This window comes from Motacilla alba, chromosome 2 (assembly GCF_015832195.1).
Source record: "Motacilla alba alba isolate MOTALB_02 chromosome 2, Motacilla_alba_V1.0_pri, whole genome shotgun sequence".
In the NCBI taxonomy this organism is placed as follows: Eukaryota; Metazoa; Chordata; class Aves; order Passeriformes; family Motacillidae; genus Motacilla; species Motacilla alba.
In genome coordinates, this window is record NC_052017.1 from 126890710 (window position 1) to 126911493 (window position 20784).

The 20784-nt window shown below is 39.4% G+C and overlaps 1 protein-coding gene across 1 annotated transcript; it reads left to right on the forward strand.

Moving 5' to 3' along the window:
- The first annotated feature begins 10049 nt into the window (after window positions 1–10049).
- OTUD6B (OTU deubiquitinase 6B) lies at window positions 10050–20553 on the forward strand. Its single transcript, XM_038129345.1, has 7 exons — window positions 10050–10223; window positions 12665–12819; window positions 13895–13990; window positions 15392–15704; window positions 17190–17251; window positions 17842–17948; window positions 18454–20553. Exons 1-7 carry the CDS (start codon window positions 10133–10135, stop codon window positions 18536–18538), a joined length of 909 nt encoding a protein of 302 aa, XP_037985273.1. The 5' UTR covers window positions 10050–10132; the 3' UTR covers window positions 18539–20553.
- The last annotated feature ends 231 nt before the right edge of the window (window positions 20554–20784 follow it).

Genomic DNA, 20784 nt, shown 5'->3' on the forward strand with positions numbered 1-20784 from the left:
GGACCTTTAAAAGTCATATAGTCCAACCCCCTGCAATGACAGGGACAGATTCCACTAGAACAGGTTGCTCAGGGCCTTGTCCAACCTGACCTTGAATGTTTCCAGGGACTGGCCATCTACCACCTCTCTGGGCAACTTGTTTCAGTGTTTTGCCACCCTCAAATTTCTCTCCCTTTGTCAAACCAGCTTTCTCCAATTATCTCTACAATTTTCTCTATTGGGTCCAGACATTCCTTCCTCTTGTCAAAGCTGTGATATCTCTCACCAACAATCACCTCTACAGTTACTTTCAGAACTCCCAGTCAGTTTTCCCTTTCCTTTCCCTGTGCCAGGTCACCAAACTCCTCTTCTGAATCTTCTGCTTGTCTTTTCCTAGTCCTTAGGACACTCAGTCAGATTCCTTTCTTCCCCTGCCCCAGGGTATCTGGAGATGAGAGTACTAGAGGTAGGCTCCAGTACCCAGCCCTATGGAGAGTACTGGCAGTCCAGGGTTGGGATTAGAGGATAGGCCTAGGTTGATACTTCATCCCTGACCAGAGGGTTATCTGATACAGACAAATACTTTTGGTTGAGCTGTGACAGTGATTATGTATGCTAGAAATTATGGAGAGACTTCTGGATGCTGAAAAATTATACAAAGGTATAGCTGTATTTTATTGATATAAGAATTTATAGTGCACAAATCACAGTGCAAATACTTAGTCATATATTTGTCTTGAAGTCTATGTACAAGTAAAATGCAATTTTAGCTGGAATGCTTACTATTGAATGCTACTTTGAGAGTCTCAGAGATTGCAGTAACTGACCCGTTACTCATTTTAGCAGTTTAAGGAGTACCTAGGGTTCCTCTTGTTTGGTTTTTTTTTTTTTAATTTTCATGAGATATGGGAAGGTTATCTGGCAAAAAAAAAAAAAAAAAAAAGTCTGTTTAACATGTGACACTCTCTTTCCTTGTTTTACAACAATAAGATGAGCTATAGTTGGCAATTCCACAGTGTAGAAAGTAAGTAAAGAGCATAGTGAAAATAAAAGAGCATAGTGAAAATGACAGCAGCTTCAAGGGGTTTAGCAGAGCCTGAATTATTGGCCAAGATTCTTTCCAGGACTACACCAGCAAAATGTGATGATATCCAGTGCTAACCCTGTGAAAACCAACTGACAGTGTCTGCTGAATGCATTAAGGAACGGTACTCATGTACTGAAAATCCCAAAGGTCCAATTTTAAATATTTTTTCTTCCTGAAAAGCAGTGTGAAGAGCTGCAGCTGAGCTTTTCCTCTTTGCTTCTTGTTTCTGAGCATCTAGAATGCAGTCAAGTCACCTCTTGTCAAGCAAAGATCACTTCTCAGTCATATAGCCAAGACAACTGCTTAAAAATCCAGACTAGTGGGTTTTTATGAAATGTCACCATTCTACCTTGCTAAAATTTAAAAAAGCAAAACACTGCAAATTTCACAATACATCTGCTGAGGTTGGCAAAAAGGTGCCAGCACTAACAGACACAGTTCTCAAAAGCAATCTTCACAGAAACCAAGGATATCTCCAGGTAACACAATTTTTCTGTACCCCAGCATCAGTAAGACAACTGTGAGTGACCCTGAATCTATTTGCATTAACAAAAACCTAAGATTTTTTTACAACTTCTGATTTTACAAATAGAAAAGATAAATATATTGGTCTTTGTAAGCTCAAAAATATCAAATCCAGAAATAAGCCCCACTATTTTGTTTAACTGATAAATGACTCATTACAGATTTTGTTAAGTGATTTTAAATACATTAGGTCCTGACTCTTGTCAGATTTGCGTTGAAAAAATATTAGAAAAATTTCACAGATGAGGGATCTCAGCTGCAGATGTCCTGCTGCAAAAATCTGATAGCACTGTTTCCAGCAAACAAACAAACCATAGGAAAATCTCAGCTAGTTCATTTACTGATATAAGTGAACTTTTGGAAAGTTTTTGGTACATATACTGGGAGATTTTAGGAGCCTAACAGCACTGCCATATTGAGCTTTATGTTCTGTGGAGGCTTCATTGAAAGGTCATGTATAGTCCTTCATTCATGTAGACTAATTGCAAAGCTAACTGCCAGCCAATTTTAGGGCATAAAGAAAAGGAGAGTTTAACTACTTTTCCTTCAGTATCTGGGCTCAGGTGACCCAGATTCACTGTTTATATAGCACATAAATCAGAAAACTCTCAACAAAACCTTAGCAAAACAACAGAGCCATTTCAACAGTTTCATATATAGCTGTAACCAGCATATAATTCACTTTAATGCTCTGCAAGAAACATCTTGGGGGGATTGAGGGTACATGCTGATGTAAAAGCAGTAAAATAGCTTCTTTGCTTGACCAATGTTTTACATCATTTAGCTGAGTAAGATTTGGGTAGTCTTTACTGCTGTCATGAATACTGTCTGCCAAACAGCTTATTGGTTTTGCAACTGAAGAAATAAAATCAACATTTTTGGAGAGTAACAGAAGTCACAGGGGTCCCACCTCAGCTTACTTATCAATTAACAACCAACCTTCCTGAAGTTCAGATGTTACTAAATACTGTGACACTACTGGGAGAACAATACTAAAAAGGATGTCAAAGTGCAGTACTTTAAATAGCCATGCATGCTTTCCTCCCCAGAAAACAAATATGAAAGAAAGCAAACACCGCAGCTGGTTAATTCACTGTCCAAATCAGCTGGTATCACAGGGGTGAAGTTATTGACTTCAGTGACTAACTTGACAATATTGAGTCACATTGCAAAAGAACCCCTTAATTCAGAAAATTTCAATTGTGTCAGTGTATAAGACAGACTGTGTTTAGTACAGAGCCTCTTAAGCTATCATTGATTTCAATGGCAGGCTCAAATTCCTACAGAATGGATTAATGAAGTCATACATTTTAATACCAAAAAGGGCCATTATGGCAATCCACTCAGACTGCTTTGGATTCGGAAAGTCAGTAAATGCTGCTTGCATGAAGTCTGTAACTTAGATCTGAGCTAACACATATACACAGAAGTATTTCAGTCTTGATTTAAAGACCTGTGTGACAGTAAACCTATCGGATCCCAGATAAAGTGCTTCACAGTTGGTTACCTCAGATTCCAGTTCTCTTTTTTTCTTCTCCTTTCAGCTTCTAACCATTATGTTTCATTATGACTTTATCTGTTAAACCACCCTTTCTACTCAGGAATTAGATAAGCTGAGCTTACATGCAGGAAGGCTCAAGCTAGGTGCTGTAAGTCTATCAGAGAGGAAAACCAGAATATCTGGAGGGGAAAATGTTGATGAAGTGATGAGCTGGCGGACCAAGAGGCCCTGAGGAACGAGAGATCCTGGTGCAAGCAGGCAAGGAGCAGGCAGGAACAGGGAAGGTCCTTGGAGCAGGGGCAGCCACAGGCAGAGAGAGAAGGTGCCCATGCTGTCCTGGCAGTCCCACAGAGACATCTTGACTGCAGGTCCCCGTGATGGCAGTTTCCCCAATTTCCCCAAATTTTTTCCTTTTATAAGAGGATTTCTGATCAGCCAGCTGCCTTTGGTCCCCACTCCCTAGGCTATACTCACACTTGGCGATACCAGAGAGTGTCATTTTCTCAGGTCTCAGCAAATGCCTCCTCCTGCTGCTTGGTTGATCCTCTCTAGCTCAGCTGCTGCTTCCCTTTGATAGGCTCAAAGCAGTTGTCTTCATAACTTGTGATGTGGTTTTCTTCAAGCAGTAATTTGGTATCAGTTAGTTTATAATGCTGGGTCTGCTGTTTTCAGTATTTTCAAGGCCTTTGCTGTTATCCCACATTAAACTCCAGTTCATAACTGCCTTTTTGGCACAAAGCTCCAGTTCCCAGGACAGGCTCTCACCACAGACTGATAACAAGCACCCCAGGCCAGAACTGGGGCATTGAGCCTGTGGCCTGCTGCTAACGATGGAAGTGCTCTCCTCAATAGCTTTCATTTATTCCAGGTTTCATGGCAGCAGAGGAAACTCATTCTTAGCTGGCTGTGCAGCATGACCTGCCCAGCATTTATGGTATCACTGCTCTCAAACATGTACTCCCTCATAGATTGTGTGCACTAAAATCTCCACTCCTGTGTCAATTTGAGTTCAGTTACATTAAGTGTTGCTCAAATGAGGCTAGCTTTAATCAATTCAGCACTGTCCATTTGGTTACCTGGGGTATTTATTTGGTTGTTGGTATTTATTCTATATTCTTTTGGGTTACTCCTCAAGATATGGTAGAAGCCTGGACTAAAATCAGTGGTCACCGTAGAGACTTCACTGGATTCCTGTAGTGACTACCCTTTGACTGTGGATAGTTCTGCTGGAGGGAAAGAACCTCAGCTACCTTTTTTTTTTTGAAAGATTTAAGGCTGTAGTCTCCTAAAACACAGGAGAGCACAGCCTGCTTGAACGACAGACAGAGTGTGTCATATGTCTGAACATCTAATTATAGTGTCTTGTATGGTAAAACGAGGAATTTTTTTTACTTTGCTGTAATTTCTAACATTCTGAAAGGAACCCCAGAAATGCAGAAGGTTATATGTTAAAGAAACTCTCCCATCTGACCATTCTGATGGCAATCTGGGAGTCCCACTTGCATCACTCCAAATTTTAATGCTGGGACAGGAGCCCCTTTGCAGCAAGTAAATCCAGTGATGTAACAGGTTTGACTTCCTGCACACCCCACACTCAGACCTAAGTTCCCCACATCAGCTTGACCCCAGGTTTCCCATAGCAGAGTTCAAGATGTCCTGTACCTTTAAAGTAATTTAATTGTAATTCAGCAACTTAGAGAGCCTCTAGGGCCTCTGGGAGCCTCTGGGGAAGAGCCCCCAATGAAAAAGATCACTGGGTTTTTATACCCTCACAGTCTGTGCACCTGTGCTTCAAGCACCTCTTGATCCAATGGTGATTTTGGTCTGGGGTCTTCTCGTTGTTCACTGGGTCCTGCAGAGTCTCTGTGTGACTAACCATCCCTGTCTGGCTGGTGTCTCAGGTCCACATGCCCTTTGTCAGGCAAAAGGTAACTAACATAACAAAATTAAGGCTACCAAGATTACCATAGGGCAGAATACAACTGATTGATCGCCCACTCTTTATTTGATGTGAGAATTGTGCATCCAGTTTTCCTTACCTAAAACTTAAACAGCAAAACTTGAAATAGCAAAATAAGGACATAGTAGGAAAGTATATGGCCTTCTCATTTTGGTGCTAACTTGGATTTTCTAGAAAATACCTGAATTAAAACTTCATCTCCAGGCTATATAATATACACCTGTATTTCAGATGGCATGTGTTGATAAAACTGAGCATACTCTTTTCTGCTCTTACATGCTCTTTTTGCATCTACAAAATAATACTCTGACAACAGTACAGTTTGAAGGCAAACAAAGGTTGACTTCCTTCATCTATTGGGACGCTGAAAAAGCCAGCTGTTAAATTATTTACAATAAAATAGCAATTTTTAAGTGGTATTTGCAAAAGTATAGTCAAGGGGCCTGGCACCACTGGGTGAGGGGTCACTGCATGTTGGTTAATCACCCACAAATCGTGAACAAGTACTCAGGGTCTAACCTATTCTGGTTTACAGGCAATATAGGAATGTTATATGGACACACACATGCTTTAAAATTCCTTTATCTAAGTATTGGTCTATCTGGTTTTGGATACTTTTCCCAGCTTCCAGAGGAGTAGGATATCCTGGGACAGTATCCTACTGTCTCCCAGGGGTGGCATACTTGCCTTAGTTTTAATGCATATGGGTGGTTCCCTACCTGTAGTGGTCTTACTCCAGAACTCTGATAATACAGCTTTCAATATTTCTAGTATCTTCTGTTCATTTTTGAAGCTCTCAGGAATCACACCCAGTGCCATTATTGAATCCATTCCTTCTGGTGACACATGCAATTCTGCATCTAAGACCTGTAGAAGGTCTCTTCCTAACAAGTACACTGAGGTATCTTCTACTGATACAAACCTGCCCAACACACTCTTATGTCCTATCATTGCTAATACAGATTTACTTAATTTTTTCCCTGCCCAATGGCTCCATGTATGAATACTTTGTCTGTTATTGACTCTCTTGGGACAAATTTTAAGAGGGATAATGTGGCTCCTCTATCTACCAGAAATTCATCAATGACACCCAATCCTTACATATTATTTGTCCCTGTTGATCTGGGTGTCCTCCACAAATTGTTTATTTATAATTGTATGGCTCCTCAAATTCAGTAAAATTGCTGGCTTCTAGTCGTTGTGACAATCTATCCTTGCACAATTACTTCCCCACTTGGTTGGAAAGGCCATTCTCTTCACCTATGTCCTAAATTTCCACAATAGTAATACTCTATTTCCACATTCCTTTTCTGTCTCTTTCTGCTTTCTGGTTTAGGTCCACTAATTGTATTTGGTCTTCCTCTCTTTCATTTTCTCCCCTGAGGATTTCCTGTCATGGCAACAGCCATCAGATTTTCCACTTTCTCCAATTTCCCTTTTCTCCTCTACTTGCTTTGCCCTCTCTTTTTTCTTTCTCCCATCACACATGAATACTGAAACATATGAATTTTCTGTAGTTTTACTCCCTGCTACCCTGGCACATGCTCCTTAAATTACTTTTGGCTGTCTGGTGCTGCCTGACCTACAAAGACACTAATTGCAAGTGCACCATTAAAGTTTTATGAAGCCATGGCCCCATATTCTAGCAAAACCTGTTGGAGGCAGCCCCAAAAATCTCTAGGGTTGCTGTCCATTCTCTGTCTGCATTCCATTATTTTAGTCCAGTTAACCTTTCATTCCCCATGATCATATTGCTTCAGACAGGTTTTGAACTCTTGTCTGACATGCAGGCCCGTCCTCCGTGGTATTATCATTCCAATTCGGGTCATTCACTGGCCAGAGGTTCCTGTTTCCTTCTGTTTGCAGTGCCAGTTCTGCTTTGCTATTAATTACTTTTTCCCTTTCACCTGGCCAGAACAGTTCATTCAAAAGCACCTGCATGTCCCCCCAGCTTGGGTCATGTCCAGTACACATATTACAGCTGAGCACACTTCTTGCTACCTTCCCTCAGCCTTGGCATCTCACTTCCCTATAATGCCAAATCACATGGTGTTTGGTAAACACTTGGAGTAGCCCCACAGGAGAAAAGTTAGATGGTGTTGAAGGAGTATTTAAAGGACAGGGCAGTGCCGAGGCAGAAAGAGTCCCGGCATTCCTGCTTTGGAGATGAATCCCCGCGATCAGCAGGGCGGTGCCGATGCAGGCAGAACGCCAGGGTTCCTGCTTTGAGGCTCAGCCCCTGCCACCGCCAGTGTCACCGTCGGTTCGGCTTCCCTCTGCTGACTTCTCATCCGTGCACAGCTGTTCCAACTGTTACGTATGAAATTGCCAATCAAATCGAATCAAAAATTTGCGAGAGCCAAATTATGAAAAAATACAAAGTATAAATTTTATTTCACGATCGAATGACAAAATCTGGGTCAGCCACGAATCGGACAGTCTAGCCCGGGACTAGGCTCTGTGTGACACGCTACACAGCTCTGGACCCCTGTTGCCTCAGAGCGGAGCGGCACGATTTTGCAAGCGAGTCCCAAAGACTTCTCCGGTCCAGGATAATGCTATCAGATGAAAGATGGTCCAGCTCTCGATGTCTTGGGAATAATTCATCGACTCCTTGTTTTGTGCTAGACAGAACTCGAAAATCCCTCGTTTGCAATACACAAACCCCATGTCTGGGGAGATATACAAGTCAAACAGTCTCTGACTGGAAATCTCTTACATGCTAAGGAATTTCCCAGAAACAGATTACAAGCCTGAATGGATTTTCATCGGATGTATTGTCCCCCCTCTCCAGCCGTCAACCGCCAGGTGTGCTGCTGATGGCGTAATTCTTTACTCAGCTAAAACCTCCGAAACTCTGTGCCGCTGTTCTCCTTCACATGTAAATGTAGTCCTACTATGTGGTATGTGTGTGTGTCAGCCGGTTTCCCAATCTTGTGAGCTGCTTTTCTTAGCTTCTGAAAACATGCCTGGACAAGCTTCCTCGTGCTAAAACATAACTTCCTAATTCTTGTAACTATTTCTAACTTATTTATATTATTCCCCACATTTATAACTATATTACATTCACCATATAATTTATTTTCTTATGAATTTTGACTTCATTCATAACACAAACATAACAATAATCCATGTGACCTGGGAATCCATTTTCCAGATATTGCCGCGGGAAAGTTAATTTGTGTAGATCAAAAAGTGCCTTGTGATGGCCATTCTACTGAGCTACCACTACAGGTTACAGCCGGCCAATGCTCCTGGCACAATGTCACTGCCTGCTCTTCGAATAACAGCGGAGTGCCAGAGGCGCTGTTAACCTTCGAGTGATTTAATCGTGGTTCAGCCGTGCGCCTCTGGGGATGGGCCCTCCCCAAAATAATCACTGGAGTTTTATCCCCTCACAGTCTGTGCACCCGCACATCTCACAGCTCTTGGTCTAGCGGTGAGTTTTGGTCTGGGGTCTCCTCGTCCGCAGAGCCGGCCACCCCCTGGCTGGTGTTGCCGGTCCGCAAAGGACCCTTGCCCATTCACAGCTCATTGCCTGGCTCCCCAGCCACTTTCCCCAGCCAAGCCACACCGAGTCATCTACAAGGGGTGTTTTTCAAACAGTATAAACTGGTATTCTATTTTTTAATATGCAGTATATTCAAGAATATGTACTAAATGTAATAATATTCATATATAGATACATATGTAGACACATATAGGCCATATACAAACTGATACAGAGAACATATATGCTAGTTAAACCAAATCCAACAAGGATTTGTCCCTATTCTGGATCAGCAGAATATTTACAAGGCTGCCCTAGTACTTTCCAGTGCTACACTGTTTTCCTAGCTAAAAGCCAACTGTCCCCTTCTCTTTTCCTAGCAGATCTGTGATGTCTTTTATTCTAACAAGATGTGAATAGCAGGTGGAAGTAAAATAAAATTATGCTTTCAGGTATGGACATATGAATCTGAAAATCATTTAAATTTCAACATAATTCTAAAGGGAATCTAAAAAAAACAAGTGGTTCTGTACAGCAAAAGAGTTTGATATATCACATTATGATTCTGTTTTAGCCTTGTGTCCTTTCTTCACACTTGACACTGTACTTCATAAAATCTCAGGACTGTCTAGGTTGGGAAAGATGTGTATGATGTCCAGCTCTTAACCCAGCACTGCTGAGTCCAGCACCAAATCATGTCTCTAAGAAACATATTTAATGTTTTTAAAATATCTCCAGGGAGGTATTCTTGTAGACATTCTGTTCATAAAAATGTAAAATGAGTAGCAGCAATGACCTTAAGAGTTAAGGACAAATGCAGTTCCATTACCAGTTTTTGCTCAGTTTAAGTAACTTTAAGCACCATTAAAACATTAACTTTTATAGGCTATATTTTGTCTATATCAACTGAATGTTCCAGTGTTGGTGCCTGCACTGAAGAGAAGAGCATCTCACTACGCAACAATTTGTAGTTCCCAATTTGAGGTGCTGATTTCACCCCAAACACTAAGTCTGGCTTTTTACTGTAACAAAAATGTTTCACTTTCTGAGGAGAAATTTCACAATGATGAGGACATACAAACACCACTACTTAGAAAATCGTGGGCCTTTCTAGTGTTTTCGAGCTTTGTCAGAAAAACTAGCACATGCAGGACACTGTGTATTTTGCACAGATATGAAGAGGTTAAATAATATTTTTCCTTAATGTGATAAGTGCTTAAAAACCCTAACCAATTCCCTTCTCACCTCCCTGTTAAACAGGATCTACCTCTAGTTGAACTAAAACTATGGCTTTTGCCTAGTGCAGACTTGTCCACGAGAGTCCTTTACCAGGACATTACGGCAGGAGCGAGTAGCCCGCAGAGATCAGCGGACAGAAACGCTCACAGCCCCTGAATAAACCAAGAGCTGCCTTTCCATTCCCCGAGCCGACAGCCCAGGTCCCCGAGCCCCGGACCCCGAGGCCAGGCGCGGAGGGCGGGCCGCTCCGGCCCCTCACGCCGCGGCTGGGGCGGCGCTGGCGGAAGCGCGGCGAGCTCCCGCCTCCCGCCGGGGTCGGGGGTCAGCCGCGCCCGCCGGCTGCGGGCGCCCATGGAGGGCTCGGAGGACGAAGAGCCGGGGTCCGAGGGGCCGCTGCAGCAGCTGGTGAAGCGGCAGCGCAAGGAGAAGCGAGAGCTCCAGGGTGAGGGGCGCCATGCCCGGCGCAGGGCGGGCGGGGAGAAGGCTGGGGAGCGGCGGCGGAGACACGCGGGGCCGGCTGGGCTCGGCGTCCCCTCCGCCTTCCCTCGCAGGAAGCCCCGCTGGGCAGCGCGAGTAGCTCGGAGGGGCGGGAGGGACGGCGGCGGCCGTGGAGAAGGAAGGAGCAGCCCTGGCCGTGCCCTGGCAGGGGGACGAGGAGGGCGGTAGCAAATGGTGCGAGCGGGCAGCGGTGTGGCAGCCGGGCTGCTGCCGGGAGCAGCGCTGGTCGTGCGGCGGCCTGCGGAGCTCGCCTTGCCCTGCCCTCGGGAGCCGGGCGATGCGCGGGAGCTGTGACTTAATTGGCGTGATGTTCGCGGTTTGGTGCTTTGGATTCAAGTTGAAGGCGGTGTGGTTTTTTTTAAGGCATTTTAGATTGAAAAGCCTGCATAGGGGATCTTCTTGCCCAGCTTGTTACGTTTCTTCATTCCAAGTGCAGATGACCTGAACTGAATTTTCATGTCCTGTGCAGCCATAATAAAGTATCTGTACTAAAAGATCTGAATGGTCTTACAGTGCTTCAGTATGAACTTGTAACACTTTGCGTCATTTGGCGTCCCTTATTACAATATATTAGTATAATTAAGGAGGTCTCATAGATGGATTCTGTTCAGTTTCATAGTTGTTATAACAAGCCTTTCTCATTGCTAGCATATTGATTCGGCCTTTTCCTTGATTAATTTTTTTGTGTGTAATGAAATAGGCCCATTTGCCACCTCTTATCAGAGGGTTAAAGCAGAAAGGAGTCAGGTTGCATACTGTCACTAAATCTATAGAAACTTACTGTTTTGACAGGCCTGTTCCTCCCTCAGATTTGCTTGAAATTGATGAAGCGTGGGAATCAAGCACTGTCAGAGGTGGTTGGGGTGCATGGCACCTTCATTGGGAATGGCTGAGGAGCAGAGGGTTTTTACACCTAGAGAACGTGATAATGGCAGTTCTCCACTACCAAATGGTGGGAGGGGTATACACAACGCAGAGTCCCTTTCTTCCCAGTTGGGAGAGGCAGGTGACGTGTTTGCCTACTAAAATACATCCATTCCTGGTATGTGCATTGATAACTGATTACTAGAGAGCAAAACTGTTTGTGAAAATTAACACAAAGTGCATCTCAGCCTCTGAAAATCCAACACCTTCTCTGGTTGATGGTACTTGTCTCCACAACCCCTTCCCCCCTTTCCACCATCCATACTCTCTCCTGTGTATTTGTGTGTGCCTTTTATGTTCTCGATTCCTTTCTCCTCTGTTATGGTAATTTTAATGAACAAAGGTGCTTTTCCGTCATACTCAGCTTATTCATGTGTGGGGCTGAATGCTTAACATAAATCTTTCAGTATGAACATTCTTCCTCTCTCCCTTTAAAAAGTTTCATTATCATTGCCATCATCTTCAGCTCAGTTGGGTCAGTCAAGGATGAAGGACAGGAGAATATACAGGTGATGAATAGCAAGCAGTAATTGCTGCTGTAGCTCTAAAACAGTGAATTCAGAAGTGACAGAGGTAGCGGGAGTGTTCATTTAGGGATACATTAGAAGACTGTGGGGGAATGTGGTTGTAGTTTCTACTGAGTAATGGATGGAGCCAGACTCATCAAAGTGTAAAGGATGGAATAGAGACACGGGCTGAAGGACAAGAAAAATCTTCATGGGATGCATAAGGGAAAATATTTTCATAGCAGGAATGATTAAAAAAGTTTCCCAGAAGTATTGCAGAGTGCCCATCCCTGAAGACTGCACAGTCACCTGTATTAATTTCAGGTGCATCTGAGTTAGTATAACTTGATGATGCAGCTTTGAATTCAGCCACACTTTGAGCAGGAGGTAGAACTAGGTAACCACTCAACACCATTTCTAACCAAACTATTCTGTAATTTTAGAAATGAAGCATTGGCTTACAGCCTAGAAATACTTAGGGGCTTTAATCAAGTTAAGATTTTTTTGTTTTTGAATACCCATTTTGCTTTTAGAAATTTGTCTTAAGGATGGTTAAACTCAGTTTTTAATTTTAGTCTTCTGCTTCTGTGATTAAAAAATTACACATCTGTCCTGTGAGATTTGATATTTTGATGCCTACATAATCTTTCTCAAGGCAACAGGCCAAAGTCTGCTGCAGTGATGAAGCTCATATGTATTTTTATTAGTAACCTGGCATAAATTTTTCTCTTCTTCAGAGAAAGAAAGAAAAGAAAAGGCAGTTTGCTTCTTTTAAGAAAAAATGTGGTGATTTGGAAAATATGAGGATTAGAACCAGCAGTCTCACAGCTAAACTATTATACTGATTTGTTGATGTTTGTAAATCAGTTTTTCTGTGTGACTTGCAGTCATTTTCTGCAATGGTCATAGAGTATATATTAAGAAATAATGTTTTATGACACTGCTTCTCTAACAGCAAAAATTCAAGGCATGAAAAATGCTGTTCCTAAGAATGATAAGAAGAGACGAAAACAGCTGGCAGATGAAGTTGCCAAACTAGAGGCAGAACTTGAACAGAAGCACAAGGAGGAATTGAAGCAGCTGAAGGAAGCTTCACCTGAACAGAATAAGGTAGGTGCCCTAACTTCAGCTGAAGTTGTACATGTACAATTTGTGTTAGGGTTTTTTTAACTTTTAAAAATTATGGTGAAATAATACTTCAAAGCAGTTATCCTGTTCTTCACAGTATTAGTGACTCTTTTCAACTTAGGAAGGCTCTAGCTGCTCCAGTAAATGGGCAGTGCTAGAAGGGGCACGTAACAGTGGGGGATTTTTTTTGTTGAGCTCTTTTGAGAGAGTGGCTTGGTTGCTTAAAGAATCACTGTAAAAGATACTTCAAAAGCAGGTTTAATATAAATTTGCAAAAGCATGACAAAATTTGGTGGCAAGATTTACTCTGAGAACCATGGATGAGGCATGCAAGGCAAATCATTACACAAATGCCAAGCTGTACCAGAAATTAAATATAGAGTAGGAGGAAAGGTGCACCACCACAAGTAGTATTGTGTATTGCTTTTAAGGCTACATGGATAACTCAGTTATGTTAGAGAATTATTTTTTTAAGGTATTGTTATATTGCCACTCTGGTTATCTTCTGTAGACTACTCAAGTATTGTTAACCTTCAGCAGGTGTTTGACTCATCCAGTGTGTTTTGTCTTGCAATTTTGTCAGCAGTGTGACTGCTCTTTTTGTGTAGCTTATACAGTTACTGGGTTAGGTTTGTAATTTTTCTTGAGAAGTTTCAACTCTCAGTCTTTTTCAACTGCTGGTTACACTTTGATATAGAGGATGGACCTTTCTGCTTTAATTTTCATAGAATTTGCTAATGGCTGTTTGGATACCTCATAGGCTGGCATGGTGAGGAAAGCTTTTCCTTTCAGCCAGTAAGCAGTGTTCACCTGTATGTTAGAGAACATACAGCTTAAATTTGAGATGCACATCACTCTGTTGGGACTGCAGAAAAGTAACAAAATGCCAGACAGTAGTTTGGGATGTGAAATGCTTTTGATGGCTATACATGGATCTTTGTGGTTAAACTTCATAAAAATACCCTGGAAGAGAACTTAAAATTGTTTCAGAAGATGCATATCTTCGTTATTGTTTATACTAATAAGAACGTTTAACTTTTTTTTTTTTTCCTTTTAGACAGAGTCCATAACTGATGGGGTTGCAAATATAGAGCTTGAAGGAGTAGAGCAGCACATTCAGCATCATCGAATATCAAAAGCACAGAAGAGGCGGGTATGTCTTTATGGTAAACATTTTGCAAATAACTGATTGATTATCTTCAGCTTAACTGTAATAGCCAAAGGTAAACAATTTTGCTGGGGACATTACCTGGGTAATTCTGTATTGATGCTGTACCTACTGAGCACCTTGAAAATCTGTTAAACTGCTGCCCTAGAGATATGTAAGAATTTTGTAAATAATTGTGCTTTTCTACCCTGAGCTGTGAGCTGGGTATCAGAATAGGTCAGAAAATGGAAGCCATAAAAAAGAAATTATGTAAAGCAAATTATTTTTAGAAGACTTTCACTAAAAATATTATTAAAGAAGTAAAGTAATTGAATTAAAGTCCTATGTGGAAATTTTGCAAGTAGTAGTACTTTAACATTTAATGAAAGAATATCAATACTGAAGAAATTCTGTAAAATATCAAGTTGTTAAGGAACACTACCTAGTGTCCTGTTCTGTTAGGCTTAGATCTGGTTAAATGTCACATGTTGTGAAGGATTAACATTGTCATTGTGCTTGCATGAGTATTGGGTCATGGCCAGGGGAACACTGCTTTATTGCATATTTCATCCCCTGTTACATGATCACTACGGACATGTTAAAAGGGTGTTTATAATTCATGGCACCATGTCTAGGCAAACCAGGAACTCTGGTCTAGTTTTCCCATATTCTTACTGCCTAAACCAATCTGGTCTTGATTTGTGGTGAATTTTAAGTATGAAAATGGAAAGATCATCCTTCGTACTGCTTTTTTATTTGCTTATTTACTTTGGTTCTTGTTCCCTTGTTAACATCAGTATGAATTTACAAAACATTCTAGGAAAGTAATTTTTTTGGTATCGTAACATCCCTACTAATATTCTCTACATGCATTCTTGTCCATCCTTTAGGTTAGGAGCAGTCTTTTATGATGTAGAATACCTGTCCTGAGGGAGTTTCAGTTTCATGGCATGAGTTCCATTATGCAGTCATATACTTAATTGGTAAATCTCACACTTCTTATGAAAGAGCAATATTTTTTGATGTTTAATTAGAATTCCCATACTTGAGTGTTGAAATAGTTGATCCTGCAGAAAGCACTATGATTAATAGACTTTCCATGAGTGTTGTAAAGTGTTATTTTGCATGTTGATATAATTAAGATTTCTCTTGTCATATAATTTCAGATGTGGTTAACTGTGGAGGCAGTTAGGATATATTGGTCACTTAGCATTTGCTAAAGTTTGGATTTAGGAGGTCCCCAAGATCAGTTTGAATCAGGTAGTACTGATTCAGACAAATATTTTACAGATAAGAATGTACTGAGGAAACATTGGAAGAGCCTGAAGCAAGCACAAAGCCAAGAACCGTACGGGCATATTCTAAATTTTAACATTTGATGTAATTTTTTTGTGTTTTTAATCTAAGGAGAAAAAAGCTGCTTTGGAGAAAGAAAGAGAAGAAAGAATAGCTGAAGCTGAGATACAAAATTTAACTGGTGCTAGACATCTTGAAAGTCAGAAACTTGCCTGCCTATTGGCAGCAAGGCACCTAGAGATTAAACAAATCCCTTCAGATGGCCATTGCATGTACAGAGCTATTGAAGATCAGCTCAAGGATCACCAAAATTCCTGGACTGTTGCAACTCTGAGGAACCAAACAGCAAAGTATATGCAAAGTCACTGTGATGACTTCTTGCCTTTTCTTACAAACCCTAATACTGGAGATATGTATAGCAGAGGTAAGACTTGTAGCATATGAGATTTTAAAAACTATTATAACTGTTTCTGATGAATCTCAGTCTCAGTTACAGCTTAATTGGGACTTCTATGGTGTTTATTGTGTTCCATGGAACACAAAATTATGATCTGCTATGAAACTTGGTACACCTGGATCTCTAATTAAATATATACTTTATATTAATCTAGGAAATATTATTCCCCACTGGAAAAAAAAAGAAAAAAAAACCAAAACAAAACAGAACTTGCTGGTTACTAGATGATGTGAAATCATTCCAGGATGTGATTTGTTATTATAAACAGCTTGTCTAGCAGGTTGGAATGATTTTCTTGTCAAGTTTTATGTTGGTGTTTTCAATGTACACAGGAAAGCTGTTAAAAATGGTGTGAAATTCAATCAAATCTGGTTTATAATAGTTTGAATAGATGGATTTTCTTATTCTAGCTTGTTTTTTCACTGCAAAGTATTTTGGGACCATTTTTTACAAATAGACCAAATTAAAAATAAAAAGAGCTTTAGTGTGAAGCGACGGTGTAGGCTGACTAACAACGGAGTTTATGTACCTCTTATTTGAGCAATACATGATTTATTCATTATACCTGGAGCACCACAAAAATGACTGCATAGATTTCATTAACTTACTGCTATGTTTGTTTAGGAGGCATTGCTGTGGATTTCATGTGGTCACTGCATGCTGTCTTTCCCATGCTGACAGAGATTTTTGTCACAGGTTAAATGTGTCCCAGGAGAATACTGAATAAAATTCTGCACAGCAAGAGGGAATTGTGCTTTTCTGTTTTAAAGGAAATTAATGAAAAGTCATTCTGAGCAGTCTTCAGAAAATCTGAAGATTCTTTCTTAAAATCTGTTTTGTAAGATTCAAAAGCTTGAGGGTTTGTAATTTACAAACTTTAAAACTTGGTTTCTGTTTGAAACAACATGATCTGAAAAGATGAGCTATTTACAGAGGAACTATTGAGAAATAAATACTTCATAGTATTTTACTTCATAAAAGCGAGGTAGCTAATCTGGAAATATAAAAAAAATCTAGCCAACTGTTTACCTACATGCAGTTGCAAGATTTTTAGAACATACCTGACACCTGGTGAACAAGATACACTACTCGCTGTCTCATTCTTTTCTGAAGTTTCTAAACGTCCTCTGAAACTAACATGAAGGAAACTGTATACAATTTCATATGTGTTGTTACCTGTTCTTCTCTGAATAAAACAATTAAAGTATTAGCTGTACTTCTTTTTATACTCTTTTTTTATCCCTCTCTTCAGTCTGATTTTTTTTTCAAAACAGAGTAAGTTTGGGGTTTTTTTGACAACTGTTTTTCTCTGCTTTTCTTCAGTGAACATACATATTTTCCTTTATAATGTGTTTGTACTTTTCTGGCTTTATTTGCACAATTAGTGTTTTTCCTCAGTTGCTTGTTCTCAACCAAGATAAGTACTAAATGTTGTCTTTTCTTTCCCTGCAGAGGAATTTGAGAAATACTGTGATGATATAGCTAATACAGCTGCATGGGGAGGTCAGCTGGAAGTAAGTATTGTATTGATAATTTTTATTTGTGAAATTCTGAAGTGGGTGAATGTATCTTAAAAAAGGGCTTCTTTAGAAAGAATACCTGAAGGCATAAGGGAACATAGTCATAACTAGCTTATTAAGAACTTTCTCTTGTGGTTATAGTTTGTTTTCCCACCATCTTTTCTGATGGTGCATCACTGTTCTGATGTATTTGACAACATGCAAGTTAGTGAATTAATTTGGTGTAAATATCATTACAAAGACTGACTCAATGAGTGGGGTGTATTTTTAGGTTGTTATCATGTAAACGAGAACTTGAACTTCAAAAAATATGTATTTATTTTAGTTAGTCTTATTTTTTATGAAAGAACAATTAGCAGACTAATGAAACTAGCCCAATGTTGTATCCTCTAAACAATGATTAGTTTAAGGTAAGCTGTTTTCAATTAAAGTTTTTAATTTAAAATAATTTTGCTTATTTTAATAATTTCTGAAAATATTTCTAATGTTGTGCTTGAACTGTCTGCTAAAATTAAATGCCTAGTCTTCCTGTCTTCTGCCTACATTGTCTTTAATCCTGTTACTAAATTTTTTTTGCCTTGAAGCTAAGGGCTTTGTCTCACATTTTACAAACACCTATTGAAGTAGTTCAGATGGATTCTCCTCCCATTGTTGTTGGTGAAGAATATTCAGGCAAACCAATAACTCTTGTGTAAGTATGCAATTTTATCACTTAAATTTAGTGCACTTATTTCTGTAACAGAGGGCTCAGCTTTGATTCTCATCTGCTCTTTTATTTTCTGTTACGCATCTGATGTTGAAACACTGCTTGAGTAATGGTTGTGCAGGTCAGAAATTGTTTGTGATTGACACACTTACTTTGGAGAAATTGTAATTAGACCGTGTCTGATGTGTATCAGTCACTGATTTAGAGAATGCTGCAAGGTCATTTTACCTGGTAAATAATTACAAAATAATAATGACATTGATACAAGATGGAGGAAACTTTTTTCCTTCTTCAGAGTATTTGTCAAACTGTGCCTGGAAGTCACCAGAATTAAAAATTGTCTTTATTAATTCTCTTCTGTGTAGTGATCCTATATATTTTTGTTGCTAAAACTTGGCTTTACTTCAATTGTCTTCCAGTGCTGTTACTGTTTGGCATGATGTATACTTCTTGTTAAACTGAACACTATTTATGTAACTTTTTTTTTTAGGTATATGAGGCATGCCTATGGATTAGGAGAACATTACAATTCTGTGAAAGTTCTAACAGACACTGCTACAGAGAACAGCAGCTAGCATACAGAAGTTGTACATTCACATGGATAACAGTTGCATCATGATGTGTCGGGCTCCAGGAAATTCCCAGTAAGACTGGAAAGTAAATGGCATGGATTATAAATTTAAAAAAAAAACCAACAAAATAAAAGACCTGCAAGGTTTGACTATAAACCAGGCATGGCTCTTGATTTATAACAAAACGGAACCAAAACCACACAACAATATTTTGAACTTAATGGTATTAATTATGTTTAGAAGATCTTCTGTAAAATGGTGGCTGTATAGATCAGGTTTTTTTCAATAGATCTTCCTCCCAATGCTGCAGAGAAAATATCAAGTAGTAAAAATTTGTTTTGGTTAATCTGCATTTCTGCTGAAGATTTAAGGTTACCTGAAGGTCCCCTGTTCCATTATTTCTGTCAGATTTTCACGATAATGGAAGAGTTCAGGCATTTGAAATAACTGATTGTATTTTGCTTGTGGAATGTTATCTGCAGAGTTTCTGTAGTCCTATCAGGATCTAATTTCAACAGTGTAGTGTTGATTCCCTTCTTTATTTGGGCAGAGAAGCTGAGGAGGTAAATCCAGCAGGAGAATATCTTGGCTTGGCTGAAAGAATTGCACAATATTTTTAAAGACTTTCATGTAAGAGTTTTACCAAGGGTCGATGTAGGGGTTTTTTTGGAGTTTGCAGTAGGAATTCAACTCTTGTGCATTGTTATTTATGACTGTACATTATACTGTCAATGCAAGTCAACTGCACAAGACTCCATAGTCTTTCAGCTGTGCATTTCGGTGAATCCAAAATCTTACAGAGCTCCTCAGTGTCCTCACTTGAGGTAGTGAAACTCATCTGAACTTACAATTTCTGGATCTGCAGATCTAAGCACTTTGTCATCTAAAGTGTAATGTTTTATAATGCTTAAAACAGCTGGTTGCACACAAGCTGTAGTCACCTTGGGTTTTGTCAGGAACTAAAGGTGATCTGGAAAAGAATTAAGTTTCTTTTAATTGCTTCTTATGATGCACAGAGACTTGAAAGGTTTTAATGTGGCTTGACTTTTTACATTAGAAATACAGATTGTTGTCTGTAAATGTGACTTCAAAATTAGGAACATACTGAAACCAACATTTTAATGCAATTGTTTTTTAACAAATTATTTTGTTAATTTTTAAAAAGCCTTAGTCAATAAAAGTATTGCCTGTATTTTACTGCTGCTGAGTTGGTTTGGAAAAAAAGTGGTTCATGAAAAGATTAAACACCTTTGCCGTGGTTTGAGGATTATGACCTAACAGTATGTATCTTGTAGTCCTTCAGTAAATCTAGCCTGCAGACTTACATTCCTGGAATTAGAAAAATCTGCTCTTAAGAGGGAGATAAGTGATCACTTTATGGGTCAGATTATGTCTGATTTAAAGCACTTTGAGAGAGAGGGGGTAAAATATACCAGATAATTACAGCAGGAGTTTTTGGGCAAGCAGTTATTTAGGCTGGTGCCTGACAGGAAAACAAAGTATTAACCAGATCAGGAATTTTTACATTCTTATTTATCTGTTATAGTATAATAAATATAGCTGGTTTATATACCAAACCAGCTGACTTACTGTAAAATTTGGTTTACTGTAAAATTTGGTTTACTGCCTTGATTGTATAAAATGATGGTTTTAATTTCAAACAAAAAGTAGGATACAACAGCATGGAAAAATGTTTCTATTCATAATGCCATTACAAATTTCACTAAAAATAATAAAAAGTACTCTTCTCTGCATTACATAGAATTGATGTGATATAAAATGTACATGCTGCATTTTATAGATACACACTTCTTTGGTTTATTTGGGTTTCAGTTTTGTTTGATTAACTCAGAAAGAAAAGATGCCAGAATAAGGGAACACTTGTACCAAGAGTTTGTCATGTTGAAGATGTTTACAGTTTGTATAAAGTTAAATAATTTAATATAGTGAGTGAAAGATCCTTGCTCATGCTGTATGGGACTTGCCAAAAAGTAATAAATAGGTTTATTTGTGGCAAATCTTGTTTGGGTCAGTTTTATTTTGTATTCAAATAGTTCACTTATTTCTTAGTATGAATAAACTTATCCATTTAAGTTTTAGGATCCTACTGTAATATGAATTCTAAAACAACTGATTGTATTCAGGCAGACAAAGCTTCACTCCATATGAAATTGTTTCTGAACTGAATTTATCCTTTGTGTTTTAGCAGTTAAACTTGAGCTCTTCTGAAAACCTGTGTTTGAAAATAG

Bases quoted from the DNA above. Each gene is read 5' to 3' on its own strand.
- OTUD6B (XM_038129345.1), top strand. From the start codon at position 10,133: ATGGAGGGCTCGGAGGACGAAGAGCCGGGGTCCGAGGGGCCGCTGCAG. The intron at 17,252-17,841 runs GTAAGTATTGTA...TTTGCCTTGAAG, and splicing joins CATGGGGAGGTCAGCTGGAA to CTAAGGGCTTTGTCTCACAT. The intron at 17,949-18,453 runs GTAAGTATGCAA...TTTTTTTTTTAG, and splicing joins GGCAAACCAATAACTCTTGT to GTATATGAGGCATGCCTATG.